We start from the raw sequence: 13,761 nt of genomic DNA, 5'->3' as shown, positions 1-13,761 counted from the left end.
TACTTTATAGCAAAATGCCCATCACATGGTTACGAATGTGTTCTTTTCCATGTCTTCAGGATGCATCTTTATCTGGTTGTAACCAGAGAAGCCATCCATGAAGAAGAACAATGAATAACCTTCCGTGTTGTCTACTAAGGTGTCGATGTGAGGCAATAGGAAATTGTCCTTCAGGCTGGCTTTGTTTAAATCACGATAGTCTACACACATTCATACTTTCCCATTTTTCTTAGGGCCGATGACTATATTGGCTATGCATTTCGAGTATTTAACCACTTGCAGGAAACCAGCATCAAATTGTTTCTTGACCTCTTCTTTTATATTTTGTAGGATGTCGAGCCTCATCCTTCGAAATTTCTATTGAACTGGCTATCATTCTTCCTTTATGGGGAGCTGGTGTACTACGATATCAGTGCTTAGCCCAGGCATGTCTTGATACGACCATGTGAAGACATCTTTTAATTCTTGGAGTAACTCAATGAGGTCTCGCTTTGTCTCTGCGGTGATGTAAGCTTCAATTTTCACCTCTTTCTTTTCTTGTTTGTCTCCTAAGCTTACAAGGTAGAGTTTGTTTCTCATTTTGTTCTACCATTCTGAACAAATTAGGAGATAGGTTATAATTTCAATCATCTTCAAAGTTCTGGGGTTCGTTTGGACACATATCCTGTTCAAAAGAATACTCTGAACCAGTAGCAGCTCGCTCATATCATTGATATCTGGAGACCTATTATAGGAACGAAGGAAGACCCAAAGAATAAATGAATCTAAGAATAATTATCTGTGTGGTATGAGTATGAATGAAATTGAATGAATAAAAGAATATTTGCCAAAATGAGACGCAAAGATGCATTTTATTGAAATAAAAATAGTAGACATATGCCTATTTCACAAAAGGATTCTTATTGATCCTAGGCCTAGAACAAAAAGTGTGTTTTGAACATTACTCTGAATTAGTTCTAAAAATTATAGGGATCTCTTCCAGTCCATTTGTGCAGAACACTTCCGGAGATATAAGGACAAACGCTTGATAAGTTTTCCCCAATTCCTTCTTCGAATATAGTGTTGATGCTCAGACTTCCCAACATTTCTTTCGTAGTTTCTTTTCTTGATGTCTTTCATTCAAAATAAATGATTTCTCTTGGCACGAACGTTTTAGATATATAGGGAAAGGTCATCGGTTCCCATTTGACCTCTCCCCCACTCTGTCGCGCTCTTCTTCTTTCTTGTTTCTTCTCTAGCTCCCTCTTCTTTTGCCTTGCATCTGGATTGTATCCTAAGCCAAAGCGATCTTGTTTGTCCATCAGTATTGGTTCCTCGACCCTCCCTTGAGGTATTTTTTGAGTCATCTTCCAGGTAAGACTCATTTTCCAACCGTCAATTGCAGGCTCATCTTCATGGTTTTGGATATTCTTGGTATTGGAATTTTGTTTTCTTTGACAATGAAAGTTGCATTAACAAACTCTAGTGATCAAAAGGAACATTTTATTGCCTCATCATCCACTCCTATCTATAGAGTGTTACTAGTTACGGATGCAATGATATCATCTTCAGTGTTTATCATCATCAGTCGGCCCTCCGTTACCAACTTCAGTTTTTGGTGTAATGACGACAGCACTGCCCCAGCCGAATGAATCCAATGTCTACCCAATAAAAAATTATAAAAGGTCTTGATATCCATCACCAAAAAGTCCACCTCATATGTGCTCGGACCAATTAGGAGAGGTATTTCAATCCTTCCCATTACCCTCATTTTCGTACCATCGAATGCTCTCACTATATTTGGCACGTCTTCATATGAGAGCTATCCACTAGCAATCTATTCATTGTGGATAGAGGCAAGACGTTCAGTACAGATCCATTGTTGATTAACACCCTTGGCAGTGTATACCTTTTGCAGTGGGTAGTGATGTGTAGAGCCTTCGTGGATCCTATGCCCCCTAGCGGTATTTCATCGTCATTAAAAAAGATGAAATTATCGATACTCAAATTGTTAACCAAACAATCTAGCTTGTTCACAGAGATATCATCAGCGATATAAGTTTCATTTAACACATTTATTAATACTCTACGATGTATCTCTAAGCTCAAGAGTAATGCTAATACCGATATCTGAGCTGTTTGTTTGTGTAGCTATTCTACAACACTATACTCGCTATGCTTCATGAATTTCAGGAATTCCTTTGCCTCATTCTTAGTCACCAGCTCATTAATAGGTGATTCAAGTCTAACCGTCTTTTCTTTCTTGTGTTCAACTGCCAAGGTTTTTCCTTTAACGGGCTCGGTTCTTGTATTAGCAGGGTCATAGGTCCTCCCACTGTGCATGTAGAAACCAACATCCTGGCCCTCTTCTGAAGTACTAAATGAGTTCTCTTCTCCTGGAATCATCACATTGCAGTCATAGTTCCATGGAACCCTTTTGCTATCCTTATAGGGAAAAGCCACGGGTTTCTGAATAATGACTCTCGTTGCAGCTTGTGTTCCTGCTTCATTTTTTCTTGGCCATGAAATAATCACCACTGGGTGGTTGACCTTGTAAACCTTCTCTGTCAATCCTTCTTCTGAGGCTCAAATATCTCCTTCTTCCAAGCCCTTGACATCTTCAAAGAACTCCAATTCTTTGTTATCTATCAGATTTTTCACTAAAGTCCTGAACTCAGCGCACTCTTAGAGCTCATGACCTTTTTCAGCGTGGAACTTACAGTAATTCCTCACCCCTTTAAGTACTTCCTCTAAATCTTCAACGATTAATCCTATATTTATCATTTTTTGCCAGACCCATTTTAATGGGGATTTCACTTCCGCAACATCAGTTTTGGTCCTCTTTCCTCTATTCTCCATTATCGCGCTTACCCCTTGGTCTAAATGACTAGGCAATGGATTTCCTATCACATTAGGTCCTGGGGGATCATCGAACCTTACAATCCCCATCTTGATGAGCCATTTAATCAACTTTTTGAATTCAGTGCAGTTCTCAATTGAGTGTCCCGTTATTCCTGCGTGATACTTTCATTGAGAATTTGCATCATACCATTTTGGGAACGGAGGTTGCATGGGTTTTAAGTAAAATGGGGATACCATATGCGCATCAAACAAATTCTGATATAACTCCCTATATATCATCGGGAGGGGTGTGAATTAGAGTTTTTCCATGTTTAGCCTCGAGTTAGATTCTTGCCTTGATGGGTCTTGATGACTGGTTGTTACAGTCCTTAGTTGGCCTACAGTGACCAATTTTGAATAACTTTTATTATACACACTCGCGGTGTTCACTCTATTTTCCTTCTTTTTCGGGGTTGATCTTTTAGCATTTTCCCCCGCATCTTTTTTCCCACTCCTTATTGCATTTTCAATCATCTCTCTGAAAATTACTATATATCTGAAAAGCTCTTGGTAGCGCTTCCTAACATATGGTTAATGAACAAGGCTTTCAGAGTATTTATGAAAAGCATTGTTGTCTTTGTCTCCAGAAGAGGTGTTGGACTTGCGATGTCACCTCTCTCCATCTCTGAGCATACTACCTAAAGCAATCACTTTGTTTCTTCTCCATGTTTTACAGCGTAATTCTGTTGGGTGTCATGTCAGTCACATGGCTGTATTGTTTCATGAAAGCATGTGCCAAGTCTTTCTATGAGTTGATTTTGGCACGGCTTAGCTGCTTGTACCAGTTAGCAGTTGACCTGATCAGACTATCCTAAAAGCAGTGGATTAATAATTGGTCATTATTGACATATCCCGTCATTCTTCGGTAGAACATTGTGATATGGGCTTCAGGACAACTAGTCCCATTATATTTTTTGAATTCTGGAGTTTTGAATTTTGGTGGGAATACTAGATTTGGGACTAAGCTCAACTCCTTAGCATCAACCCCGCAAAGGTAGTTAGCATTCTCCATAACTCTAAATTTCTCCTCCAACCACTTGCATCGATATTCCAGCTATTTCGATAATTCTACTCTTACTCTATCCATTTCAGCCATGTCGTCCAAATCGAGAACAACTGGGTTGGTTGAATTATCTACGGGATTGGAACCTAAACCTGTTAGGTAGTTTACCGGTGTTCAGGTATCGGCTTGATATTGTTGAGGTCTTATGGTGATGGGTACCCTTCGTGGATGTATCTGGTTGGGCCTGGACATTTACCGAGCTAAAGCCTAAGGATATGTAGGGTCTTCATTATCATCCCCTGAGTTAACCAAAGTACTTTTCCCATTTTCGATCGCTTCGGCCAGCAACTATGTCAACTGGCTTATCATACTTCATTAGGGTTCTTGTATTTGATCCCTCATGTCTTGCTGTACTTTAGCTAATTGTTCCTGCAGCTGCGCTTGCAACTGACCTTACATGTCTTTTTGAATTTATTCTAATCTCTCTAATATTTGATCCATTGTTTTGGTTTTGTCACGGGTACCGTAACGATATTCAGTTGGTAGATTCTTGTTGATTTTTAGAGTGACTGTCATAATTTCGATTAATTAGGGTCTTTTTTATGAAATTTAATTCATATGTTGAAATGTAATGCTGATGCATGAAATGAATGCAAAAAGCCATGGATTCTGATTCAATTCTATTAGAACAACTTTACTAGAAAACAAATCTCTTTACATAAAATGGATATATTTTACATATATGGCCTTGCTCTAATACACAAAGCCTTGATTTTCCTAAGAAGCCAAGCTAATTCTTGGCTCCGATCTAATTCTAATTCATATTTTAAGCTTAGCATGTTGGCTCTAACTACTAGGGTTTGCAAATGGCCGGCTACTTCCCGTACTTGAGTCACAGCTTCACCTATAATGTTATCTCTATCCTTAATTTGACCTTGAGAGTGTTGGAGTTGCTCTTTCTAGTGTTTATTGTTTGTTTCAAGAAGCTCAACTTGAAGTTCACAATTTTGCAGTGAGGTCTCGAGCTCTTCTATCTTTCCCTTCAACTCTTCAATCTTATTTAGGCTTCTTTTCAACTCAATTGCGGAGTTGAAACTATGATATTGATGCATTGACCTTTCTAATTCTGCTACCCAGGCTCTTAATCCACCTTTTCATTTCGACTTTTGAACAAATCCCTTTCTAGAGTATCTTCTCGAACTCGAGCATCTTAGCATTTCTTTTCCCACTGATCAGCTCTAATATTTTCTTCTTTGATTTCTTGCTACCATTGTTCTGATATTTTACCCAACCCGTAGTCCTTATCAACAAACGCAACTTCTTATAATCTATTTTTAGACTGTCCAAGTCTTTCTTAGCCTTCTTCTTTCCTTTTCTCATTTTCTTGGCTTCTAAGTTTTGAACGTCGATGTCTAATCCTAGCCACATATTTTCCTTTTCCAACTGTTCTATCTTTTTCCCCAGCTCTGAACTCCTCTTTTTAAAGTTATGCTTTATGATCTCTAGCTCAAACTGGATCACTTGTAGGTGTTCTTCTATTAGCCAAGTGTTTTTTTGACTTGACGCAGGGACATTATCATTGACTCTTTTACCCCACCACCAATCATAATCAGGGGTCGTCATGGGATTTGTGGCAAATCTTTTCATTCTGTAGGTTTGGTTCCAAGCATTCGATATTTCATGAACCTTCTTCTTATAATTATCACCCTTGTACGCAAACTCACACTGAGCTAACCCCTGCGTTGCCAGTATAAATTGCCTCGACCTATACTGTCTCAATACAAGTAGAGGGGCATATCAAGTAGCTCTCCATATCCCAAGTAGAGGGACCCAGTCAAAGTCTCCACATCAATACAAAATCTCATCAGGGATCATCTAAGGGGCCCTCTATTCGACATCTTTGTCTTAGAGACTCTGGAGAATTGACATCTACTTTTCTTCAGAAAATATTGTCTCGCCTTAGGATAGCCACAAATTCTTTCAGTAGAGATTAGTTCTTGATGAATACTCAATAAGAGATCTTTTCTACCTTCCAAAAGTGGCTATGGAACCATGTTAACAAGAGTGGCACACACCCGATAAATCTTTCTTCACCCACTCTCCGGCATGCACTCAAAAATCTAAATGTTTCGGCCAAAATTACTGGGACAGGCATGACCCTTTTGTCAAGCTAGTCAAATAGATCTAAAACCGCCTCATCAATGTACCCTAGTGCTTTAGGGAAGATGACCAACCCGTAAATACTTAAGGTGACGATGTCGACTCTTTTCTTCACATCCGGATGTACCAAGATCAAATCCCACAAACTTTTTCAAGGGACGCATTTGCTATCTCCATTTTATTTAATTTGGGTTGCGACCTATTGCTCGCTCATCCTAGTTATACTTTTAGCTTTTTTAAGAAAGTCGGGATGTTAGCGGCTTTAGAATAAGCTTTTTCGGCTTAGATCCTCAGGCAACAGAGCAGAGTTGTGTACTCTTCTACAGTGGGTACCAAATCTACCTTCCCAAAAGTAAGCAGCTATAGGCGGGATTCCAATATTGGGCAAGAGCTCAGAATAAGTGCTTGTCCACTTTGACATCGAGTAAATAAGGCAAACCACCATAGTTATAGTAGAATAACTATTTGGTTTCGTCATCCCATTGGTCCCATACCTCTTTTAATTCTTGGAGATTATTCTGAGTCACACTGATGTGAGTGAAATCCCATAATTCTGACATATGCCTCTTCGTCAGGCTGTCACCCTTCTCTTGTTGTGCCTTCTCGAACCATATCTAGACAACTGCAATGTCTTCCACTTTATCAAGAAATCCTTTTTCAATGATAAGCTCTCTATTTAGCAATTGAAAGTGAATCAACACCCTTTTCTATGATAAAAATGCAATGCAATCACAACCAAAACAAAATGAAATAAGTCAGTACGTTTCATACAAAGCTAGAATTGAAAGCAAGAAATAATAAATAGAACACCTATTCGGGTAACCACTAGAGGTTTGGTATGGTTCTATTTAGGGTAGTTTCTTTGGGCTCATTATATGCGGTTTAGTTCTAAAGTAAGGGTACTGAACCAATAGATTCTTCAATCCTCACCCATTATAGGCTCATACAAATCAAGTTCAGTTCAGGGGAATACATTTCCCTATGGCTATACGGAGAAGAAGATCTCACGAAGACATAGGTACGCATGTATCCCGAAATTAATCCACTATCCTATATGGAGGTGAAGATCTCTCGAAGAAATAGTTTCTCACTCCCATTTACGAAAGGAAAAATCGAACGATTATGCAAAGCAATATTCAAAAAACACACAAAAAGAAATTTCTGAACCAATAAAATAGATATATTAGATCGCTATATAACCTGAGATATCAAAGACAAAACATGAAGGATGAAGTGAAATAAAATGATAGTAAATTTAAACCAAATTATCAATTTTCGACAAAAAGACCAAAAGTAATCAACTCGCAGCTTGACTCTTTTATTTTGTCCCTAGCAAAGTTGCCAAGCTGTCGAAACCTTTTTGAAATCGACTTTATTTTGGAAACGAAGATAGAGTTGCCACTAATCCTTTTTATGAGGTGTGATTGGATCACCTTGCAATTTGATCATTTTAATAAAAGGTTTGTTTTACTAAAACAATGATTTTTGGTCTACAAAATCCAGGAAATAGGTTCGGGAGTTGGTTACGCACAAGGAAGGATTAGCACCCTCGTGACGCCCAAAATTGGTGCCTAGTTGATTAATTTATATCTTAGTGTCAAGGATAGAAAATTTGAAGATAATTTAAAAACACGACCTCACTTTGCATAATGTTATTTTTAATTAAAATCACTTAAATAATCAAAACGTATGTAAAAGGCCTTCTTATCTCAAGGTAACAAAAAGGTCATATCCCGTAAGTTAGGACACGACATCTCAAATCCTCAAAAATAAGCTTGCTCTTTATTTAATTACTATTTAAATCTCACGTGTTTTAGTTTTAAAAAGAATGTTCAATTATCTAGGTTCAAAGAGAAAGTTGAACCCCATAAGTTAGGGCATAACTTCTTGAATCCAAATACGGAACATTTCCTTAATTTTAAATTTCTTTTATGCATCAAGTAAAAACAAATGTAACATTTAAAGAAATGTGTATTTAACTTATTTAGGCATAGTATAAAAGTGCATAAATATATTTAAACACGATTTGTGGCATGGATGTAACAAAATAAAATAAAATGGAATTGTGTTAAAAATGAAACGATTATACATAAAATAAAAAATGAAAATGTCATGTTAGTAAATGAAAATGATATAACTCTAATGGCAATAAAATATCTACTCACAATAACAGTGGCAATAATCATGCCATAATTACTATTGTAATTCTAATATAAATAATCAAAGTAAAATAAATTAATAATAATAATAATGATGATGATGATGATGATGATAATAGGGACAACAAAATGTGCAAATAAAAGAAAATGAGTAATATAATTTTAAATAAAAAGTGTAAGGAAATAATACATAAATCAATCAATCAATCAATCCATAATTACTATTTTAATTCTAATAATAAATAATGAAGTATAATAAATAATAATAATAGGGATAAAATAAAAATAAAGCGTGCAAATAAAAAGAAATGTAAATGACATAAATGTTAAGTGTTAGTATAAATGAAAGAGGCAAAATTAATCAAGTGAGGGATTAAATTGAAATTTAAACGAAAATTAAGCCATAAATCGCAAAATAATTAAAGAAATGGGGAATAAAGGACAAAATTGAAGGTCCAAGAAAATATAATGTCTAAATTTAAAAAATGGATAAAGAAGGGCTAAATTAAAATGCGGAGCAAAAGTTTAAGGACCCTAAGAACAATTAATCCAAAACAGTACACGTGTCATTCCCCGAGGGGTCAACGATATAAGGATTAAATTGAAAATGAATTAAAATCAAAAGGTAAATCTAAAAAAAGGTGAAATTAGGACTGAATTAAAAAAAAGGTCCAAAAGCAGGACCAACAGCGCAAATAGACCATTTCGCACAAACACGCGGATCCTGTTGAATAAACGGGTCGGATATCAGGTTGGTTTCAAAACGAAGCTGTTTTGGACATCTGAAGCCAAGCCCAAAACGATGTCGTTTTTGGGGGCTTATATAAGTAAAAAAATCCTAAAAAATAATTTGAAACCTCTTTTTAAAAAAACTCTCTTCTCTCTCAATGCTCTCGATGTCCAGCCATAGGTTCGTTGACGCTCCTCCATGATCACTGGTCATCGACAACAGTGACCGTCGCCTCTGGTGGCTGGAATTTAAAAAAGGCTCCTTTTTTAGTCCTTTTGACTCCCTAAGGCTCGATCCGAAGGCTAAGCCTTTTAAAAAGAGAAAAATACAAAAAAGAATACTTGCTCTTCACACACCCCACGTTTCCTTTTGTCGAAGCCTCAGAGAAAACCCTAATGGGTTCGGAAGCATTCGGGGTTAGAGGAGGACTTTGACAATGGCGGGAGGCGAGGCGACCGGTAAGACTTTTATTTATTTTTTTATTTTTTATGCTATTTTTCAAAAAAAGAGATAAAATGGACTACCTTTTAAATTTATTTTTTTTGTTCTTCTATTTCAAAATAAAAAAGATCCCTCTTTGTGTTACAAAAATTGGTTTTTATAACCGAGAAAATATTACAATATATGTTTTTCAATTGCTTGCTTTTGCTTCTTTTCCCTTTTTTGTGTTTCTTGCAGGGGCGGTGAAAGTCATTGAGGTTGCTGCTGCCATTTCGGTACAAGGGGGAAGGTTTTGGGCGCCACGTCTGCTGACATGTCGGGAAGCAGCGCAGCAAGAGGGCTAGGGCTTTAGGTTATGGACTAGGGTTAGTAGTTTGGGCTTGTAATTTGGGTAATGTATTTGGGCCTGTATATTTTTGTAAATGGACTTGTTATTATTTTGGTTTTATTTATTTATTTATTTATTTGGGTTTATGGTGGGTCGGGCAAAATTGGGCTGTTACATTGTGCATCTACCCCACAAAAAATAGCATAAAGTGCTTTGGAGTTGGCATTAGCAATCCTTTCTTCTTCAATAGTTCAAGTTGCCCCATGCTTGGAAATAGACAAGTAAGGCAATAAAAAAATGCTTGAAGTTGTGGCCACTATTTCAACCACAAAATTAACATTGCCTTCAAATGTGTTAATATATGTAATCCCATTATCTACGTGACATCACTTTTACATTTAATTTATATATATATAAACACTTATGTTGATGCAATTTGAAAAAAAATTATATATTTTTTAAAATTTATATAATTGAATCAAGGTTTAAATGAAAAATTGGCCCTCAAGCTATAGTATTTTTCTCATTTAGGTACCTAAACTTTTGTTGATCAAAAGTGTACCTAAACTATGATTCTGTTAATTTTTAATATAACCATTTTTTGCCATTAATCAATATTTCTTAACCAATAATATTATGACACGTGGCAAAAACTTTAGTTTAAGGGTTTTTTTCCCCTTCTCCCTTCTCTCCTACGTTCCTATCTCATCGTTTTACTCCTCCCCGTTAAACTCTCCTTAAAAATTTTAAACTATAAAATTTTCAACTTAACAAAATACAAAATAACTTTTAATAAGCATTAGATAATGAACAATCACAAAGCTCTCTCCTAATTGCAATATGTTAAATATGGATTTTCGAACTCAAAATAAAATTTCAAGATATTTTGGAAATTGCACTCTTTGAGTTTCCATTTCTCTGTTCCTTACAAGCTTTTTTTTAATAAGCCATGCTTCAAATATTTTTTAGCTTTAATCCCTCTACCAGACATCTCCTCCATTATCTCTCTAGCTTTCTTTATATTTCCATTTCTACACAATCCTATAATCACACAGGTTAATGAATAAGTAGAAATTTCAACACCTGATTGTACCATTTGATCAAAGAAATCTAAAGCCAGCCCCAATTCATCTGCTCTCTTATGAGTATTTAAATGAACAATACAAGTTCTCTCATCAATCTTAAATCTTAATCCCATTATTCTTCACATGATCAAAAGTCTTCGGTGCCTCACTAAAATTCCCATTATTAGAGTAAACTTTAAGTATGGAATTAAAAAACTTAGTCGTAACTTTAAACTCAAAACAACAATTCTCAACAGCGGAAGCTATGACAAGAAAAGGGCACCTGGGATTCTCATCAACAGAGTTTTAACGAAGAGTTTAATGAAGCGAGGAGGAGGAAGATGAAATAGCAACGTGGAAGAGGAGAGAGAAGGCGGAGAAAAATAAAAAAATTAAAGTTTTTACCAAGTGTCATAATATTATTGGTTAAGGAATTTTTGTTAACCGAAATAAACGGTTGGACTAAAATATGTAATGGAATTACTTTTAATAAAAAAATATTTAAATAAGATAAGACTAGAGAGAAGTTGAATATCAGACTCTAACAGCAAGTTTGGTTGGGTGTATGCCCTATTATGGGCTTATTACATTACACCCCTATTCCCTTCCAAAAGCTCAGTTTTGCTTCCGTTTTATAGCTCCTGATTTTTATGCCCTGCTTTACCCTTCCAACCCGAAAGCCACCTCCACCCTCTCCCTCCCAACATCAAATAGAAGCACACACCTCCTCCCTCTTTTTCTCCTCCTTTTTCCATAAGCTAAACAGACGCAGCTTGATCTTCAAATCCCTACACCTAATAAATCCATCAGTTTTAGTTTTGTAAATCCAACGGAGAGGTGGCGGATTGCTTGACGCGTATCGCGATTGTCAGCTCTGACCGCTGCAGGCCCAAGAAGTTCCATCAGGAATGCAAGAAGAGCTGTCCTGTTGTTAAAACCGGTAACATAAACTTTATTCTTCCCGTTACTGATTATCTTTTTCATGTTTTTTAGTATGGAGTTGTTTTCCTGTTTTCGGAGATTTAGAATTAGGGGTTAATCTAATGTCATCTTAATCGAATTGCCTTAAATGTATTGTTTCCGTATTTCTTCTCGAACGATGTTGATTATTGGAGAATCGGTGAAAGTAACAAGGAAACTTATTGTGCTTGTGTTGCAAGCCAGATTAGTATCAGCCGTAGTAACTTTGAAAGAAATAGGGACGAATATAGAAGAACGGTGAAGAAGTATAAGATAATGATTGTTAGGAGGAAACTATAATTCTTGGATACGAATTCTTGTCACAATAATGTTTCGACGGCATGTATATAGGATTATTATTACATAATCGCCGGTGGAGTTTTATTTAAACTTCACAAGTGGCCTTATAATTGTAAACTAATTAACCATCATTCTAGACTTGCACTTTGGATATTGTTAATGCTTGTAACTTATTTGTCTTGTCGGACACTTGATATTCAAGTCAGCTGTTACCCTGCTACTTGGGTCTGGTTTATCTATTCTTTCCTGCTTCAGATAGTCTATCTCACTTTGTTTCTCCTCCTGCAGGGAAACTTTGCATTGAGGTTACCCTTGCCTCAAAGATTTCTTTCATCTCTGAAGAGTTGTGCATTGGTTGTTGTATCTGTGTCAAGGTATGTAAGTTCACTTTGATATCGAATTGGTGTTGGTTTCTATGTTTGCAGATGACGAATAGTATGTGTCTAAAGCTGAACCACCTATCTTCTGATGCAGAAATGCCCATTTGAAGCAATTAAAATCATCAACTTACCAAGGGATTTGGATAAAGATACAACCCATAGATATAAGAATATTACTTTTAAACTACATAGGTTTGTTCATTCATATTGTTCTTGAAAATTTTTGTAATTTTCGCATGCTTTCTTTTTTTTCTTTCTCCCACCACCTCCATTTTGAGATGGTTTTGAATTGTAATTTCAGGTTACCAGTTCCAAGGCCTGGGCAAGTTCTTGGTCTGGTTGGAACCAATGGCATTGGAAAATCAACTACTCTTAAAGTTTTCGTTGGGAAGCTAAAGCCAAACTTGGGTCATTTCAATGTATTTCTTTGAAGTTTTGTTTCTTTAATTGCTTCTTTAACCGTGTGCTTTCTTTACCTATTTGGATAATCTATTTGCAGAATCCTCCATATTGGCAGGAAATTGTTAGAAGCTCAAAAATTGAGAAAATTTTGAGAGAGAACAGAAAGAACAGAGAAGGAGAGAATAGGAGGAGAAGAAGTTTGTTTTCACTCAACAATTTTCATAACCGCCTTCCTCACACATTTCAGCTTAAAAGGAAAGGAAAATAATAAGAATTTGACGTGGCAAAAATAGTTAAACAAAACTCATCGTTTTACTAACGTACTACGCCCCGTTTTACTAATTTTTCCTTCAGTCCAAAACTCATTGTTTTATTAACTTTTCTAGCTCTCATCAATACCACCCTCTCAGAACCAAAATCCTTGTCCTCAAGGATGAAAATGAGGAAACTTAGCCTGCAACTCTGACAAAGACTCCCAAGTAGCATCTTCTGGAAAAGAATCAATCCACTCGACAAGAACTTCAGTGATAGCTTGATTCCCTCTTCTAACCATCCGCCTATCGATAATTTTGACCGGTTCCTTTGGTAAAACACCATGAACATCGACCAAAGGTAAGTGAGATTGTGAAGGAGTAGACCCTATATGTTTCTTCAACTGGGAGACATGGAAAGTTGGATGGATACGGGACCCCGGAGGTAGTTGCAGAGTATACGCTACTTCGCCAACCTTCTTGAGTACTGGAAAAGGGCCATAGTATTTAGGAGAGAGCTTTTGATTGAGGATTTTCCTAACAGTTTTCTGCCTATATGGATGTAACTTCAAATAGACCCAATCACCAACACGAAAAGTCCTTTCACTTCTATGTCTATCTGCAAACTGTTTCATGCGCCCTTGAGCTCTTTCTAAATGGAAATGTAGTAATTTCCTTGCAGCCTCATGAGCTTGCAAGCTCC

General features: G+C 36.5%; 1 protein-coding gene across 2 annotated transcripts; it reads left to right on the top strand.

Annotated features, from left to right (window-relative positions):
- The first annotated feature begins 11,368 nt into the window (after positions 1 to 11,368).
- LOC105766921 (uncharacterized) lies at positions 11,369 to 13,463 on the top strand. 2 transcript variants are annotated; one of them, XR_008195696.1, is made up of 4 exons: positions 11,369 to 11,705; positions 12,314 to 12,399; positions 12,500 to 12,597; positions 12,707 to 13,463. XR_008195696.1 is itself a non-coding variant. In XM_052629957.1 (3 exons), the coding sequence occupies exons 1-3, from the start codon at positions 12,185 to 12,187 to the stop codon at positions 12,799 to 12,801; spliced, it is 408 nt and encodes a 135-aa protein (XP_052485917.1). In that variant the 5' UTR covers positions 12,150 to 12,184; the 3' UTR covers positions 12,802 to 13,463. The 2 variants fall into 2 exon arrangements, 1 of the variants encoding a protein (XP_052485917.1); XM_052629957.1 differs by lacking the exon at positions 11,369 to 11,705 and having other exon boundaries at positions 12,150 to 12,399.
- Positions 13,464 to 13,761: the final 298 nt, after the last annotated feature.

The sequence above is a fragment of the Gossypium raimondii genome, chromosome 5, assembly GCF_025698545.1.
Source record: "Gossypium raimondii isolate GPD5lz chromosome 5, ASM2569854v1, whole genome shotgun sequence".
Classification (NCBI taxonomy): Eukaryota; Viridiplantae; Streptophyta; class Magnoliopsida; order Malvales; family Malvaceae; genus Gossypium; species Gossypium raimondii.
The sequence above is the reverse complement of the archived record's forward strand: the minus strand, read 5'-3'. Positions and strand labels throughout refer to the sequence as shown.

Excerpts from the sequence above, each read along its gene's own strand:
- LOC105766921 (XM_052629957.1), top strand. The coding sequence starts at position 12,185 with ATGCTTGTAACTTATTTGTCTTGTCGGACACTTGATATTCAAGTCAGC. Across the intron at positions 12,400-12,499 it reads GTTGTTGTATCTGTGTCAAG|AAATGCCCATTTGAAGCAAT; the intron begins GTATGTAAGTTC and ends CTTCTGATGCAG. Across the intron at positions 12,598-12,706 it reads ATTACTTTTAAACTACATAG|GTTACCAGTTCCAAGGCCTG; the intron begins GTTTGTTCATTC and ends TTGTAATTTCAG.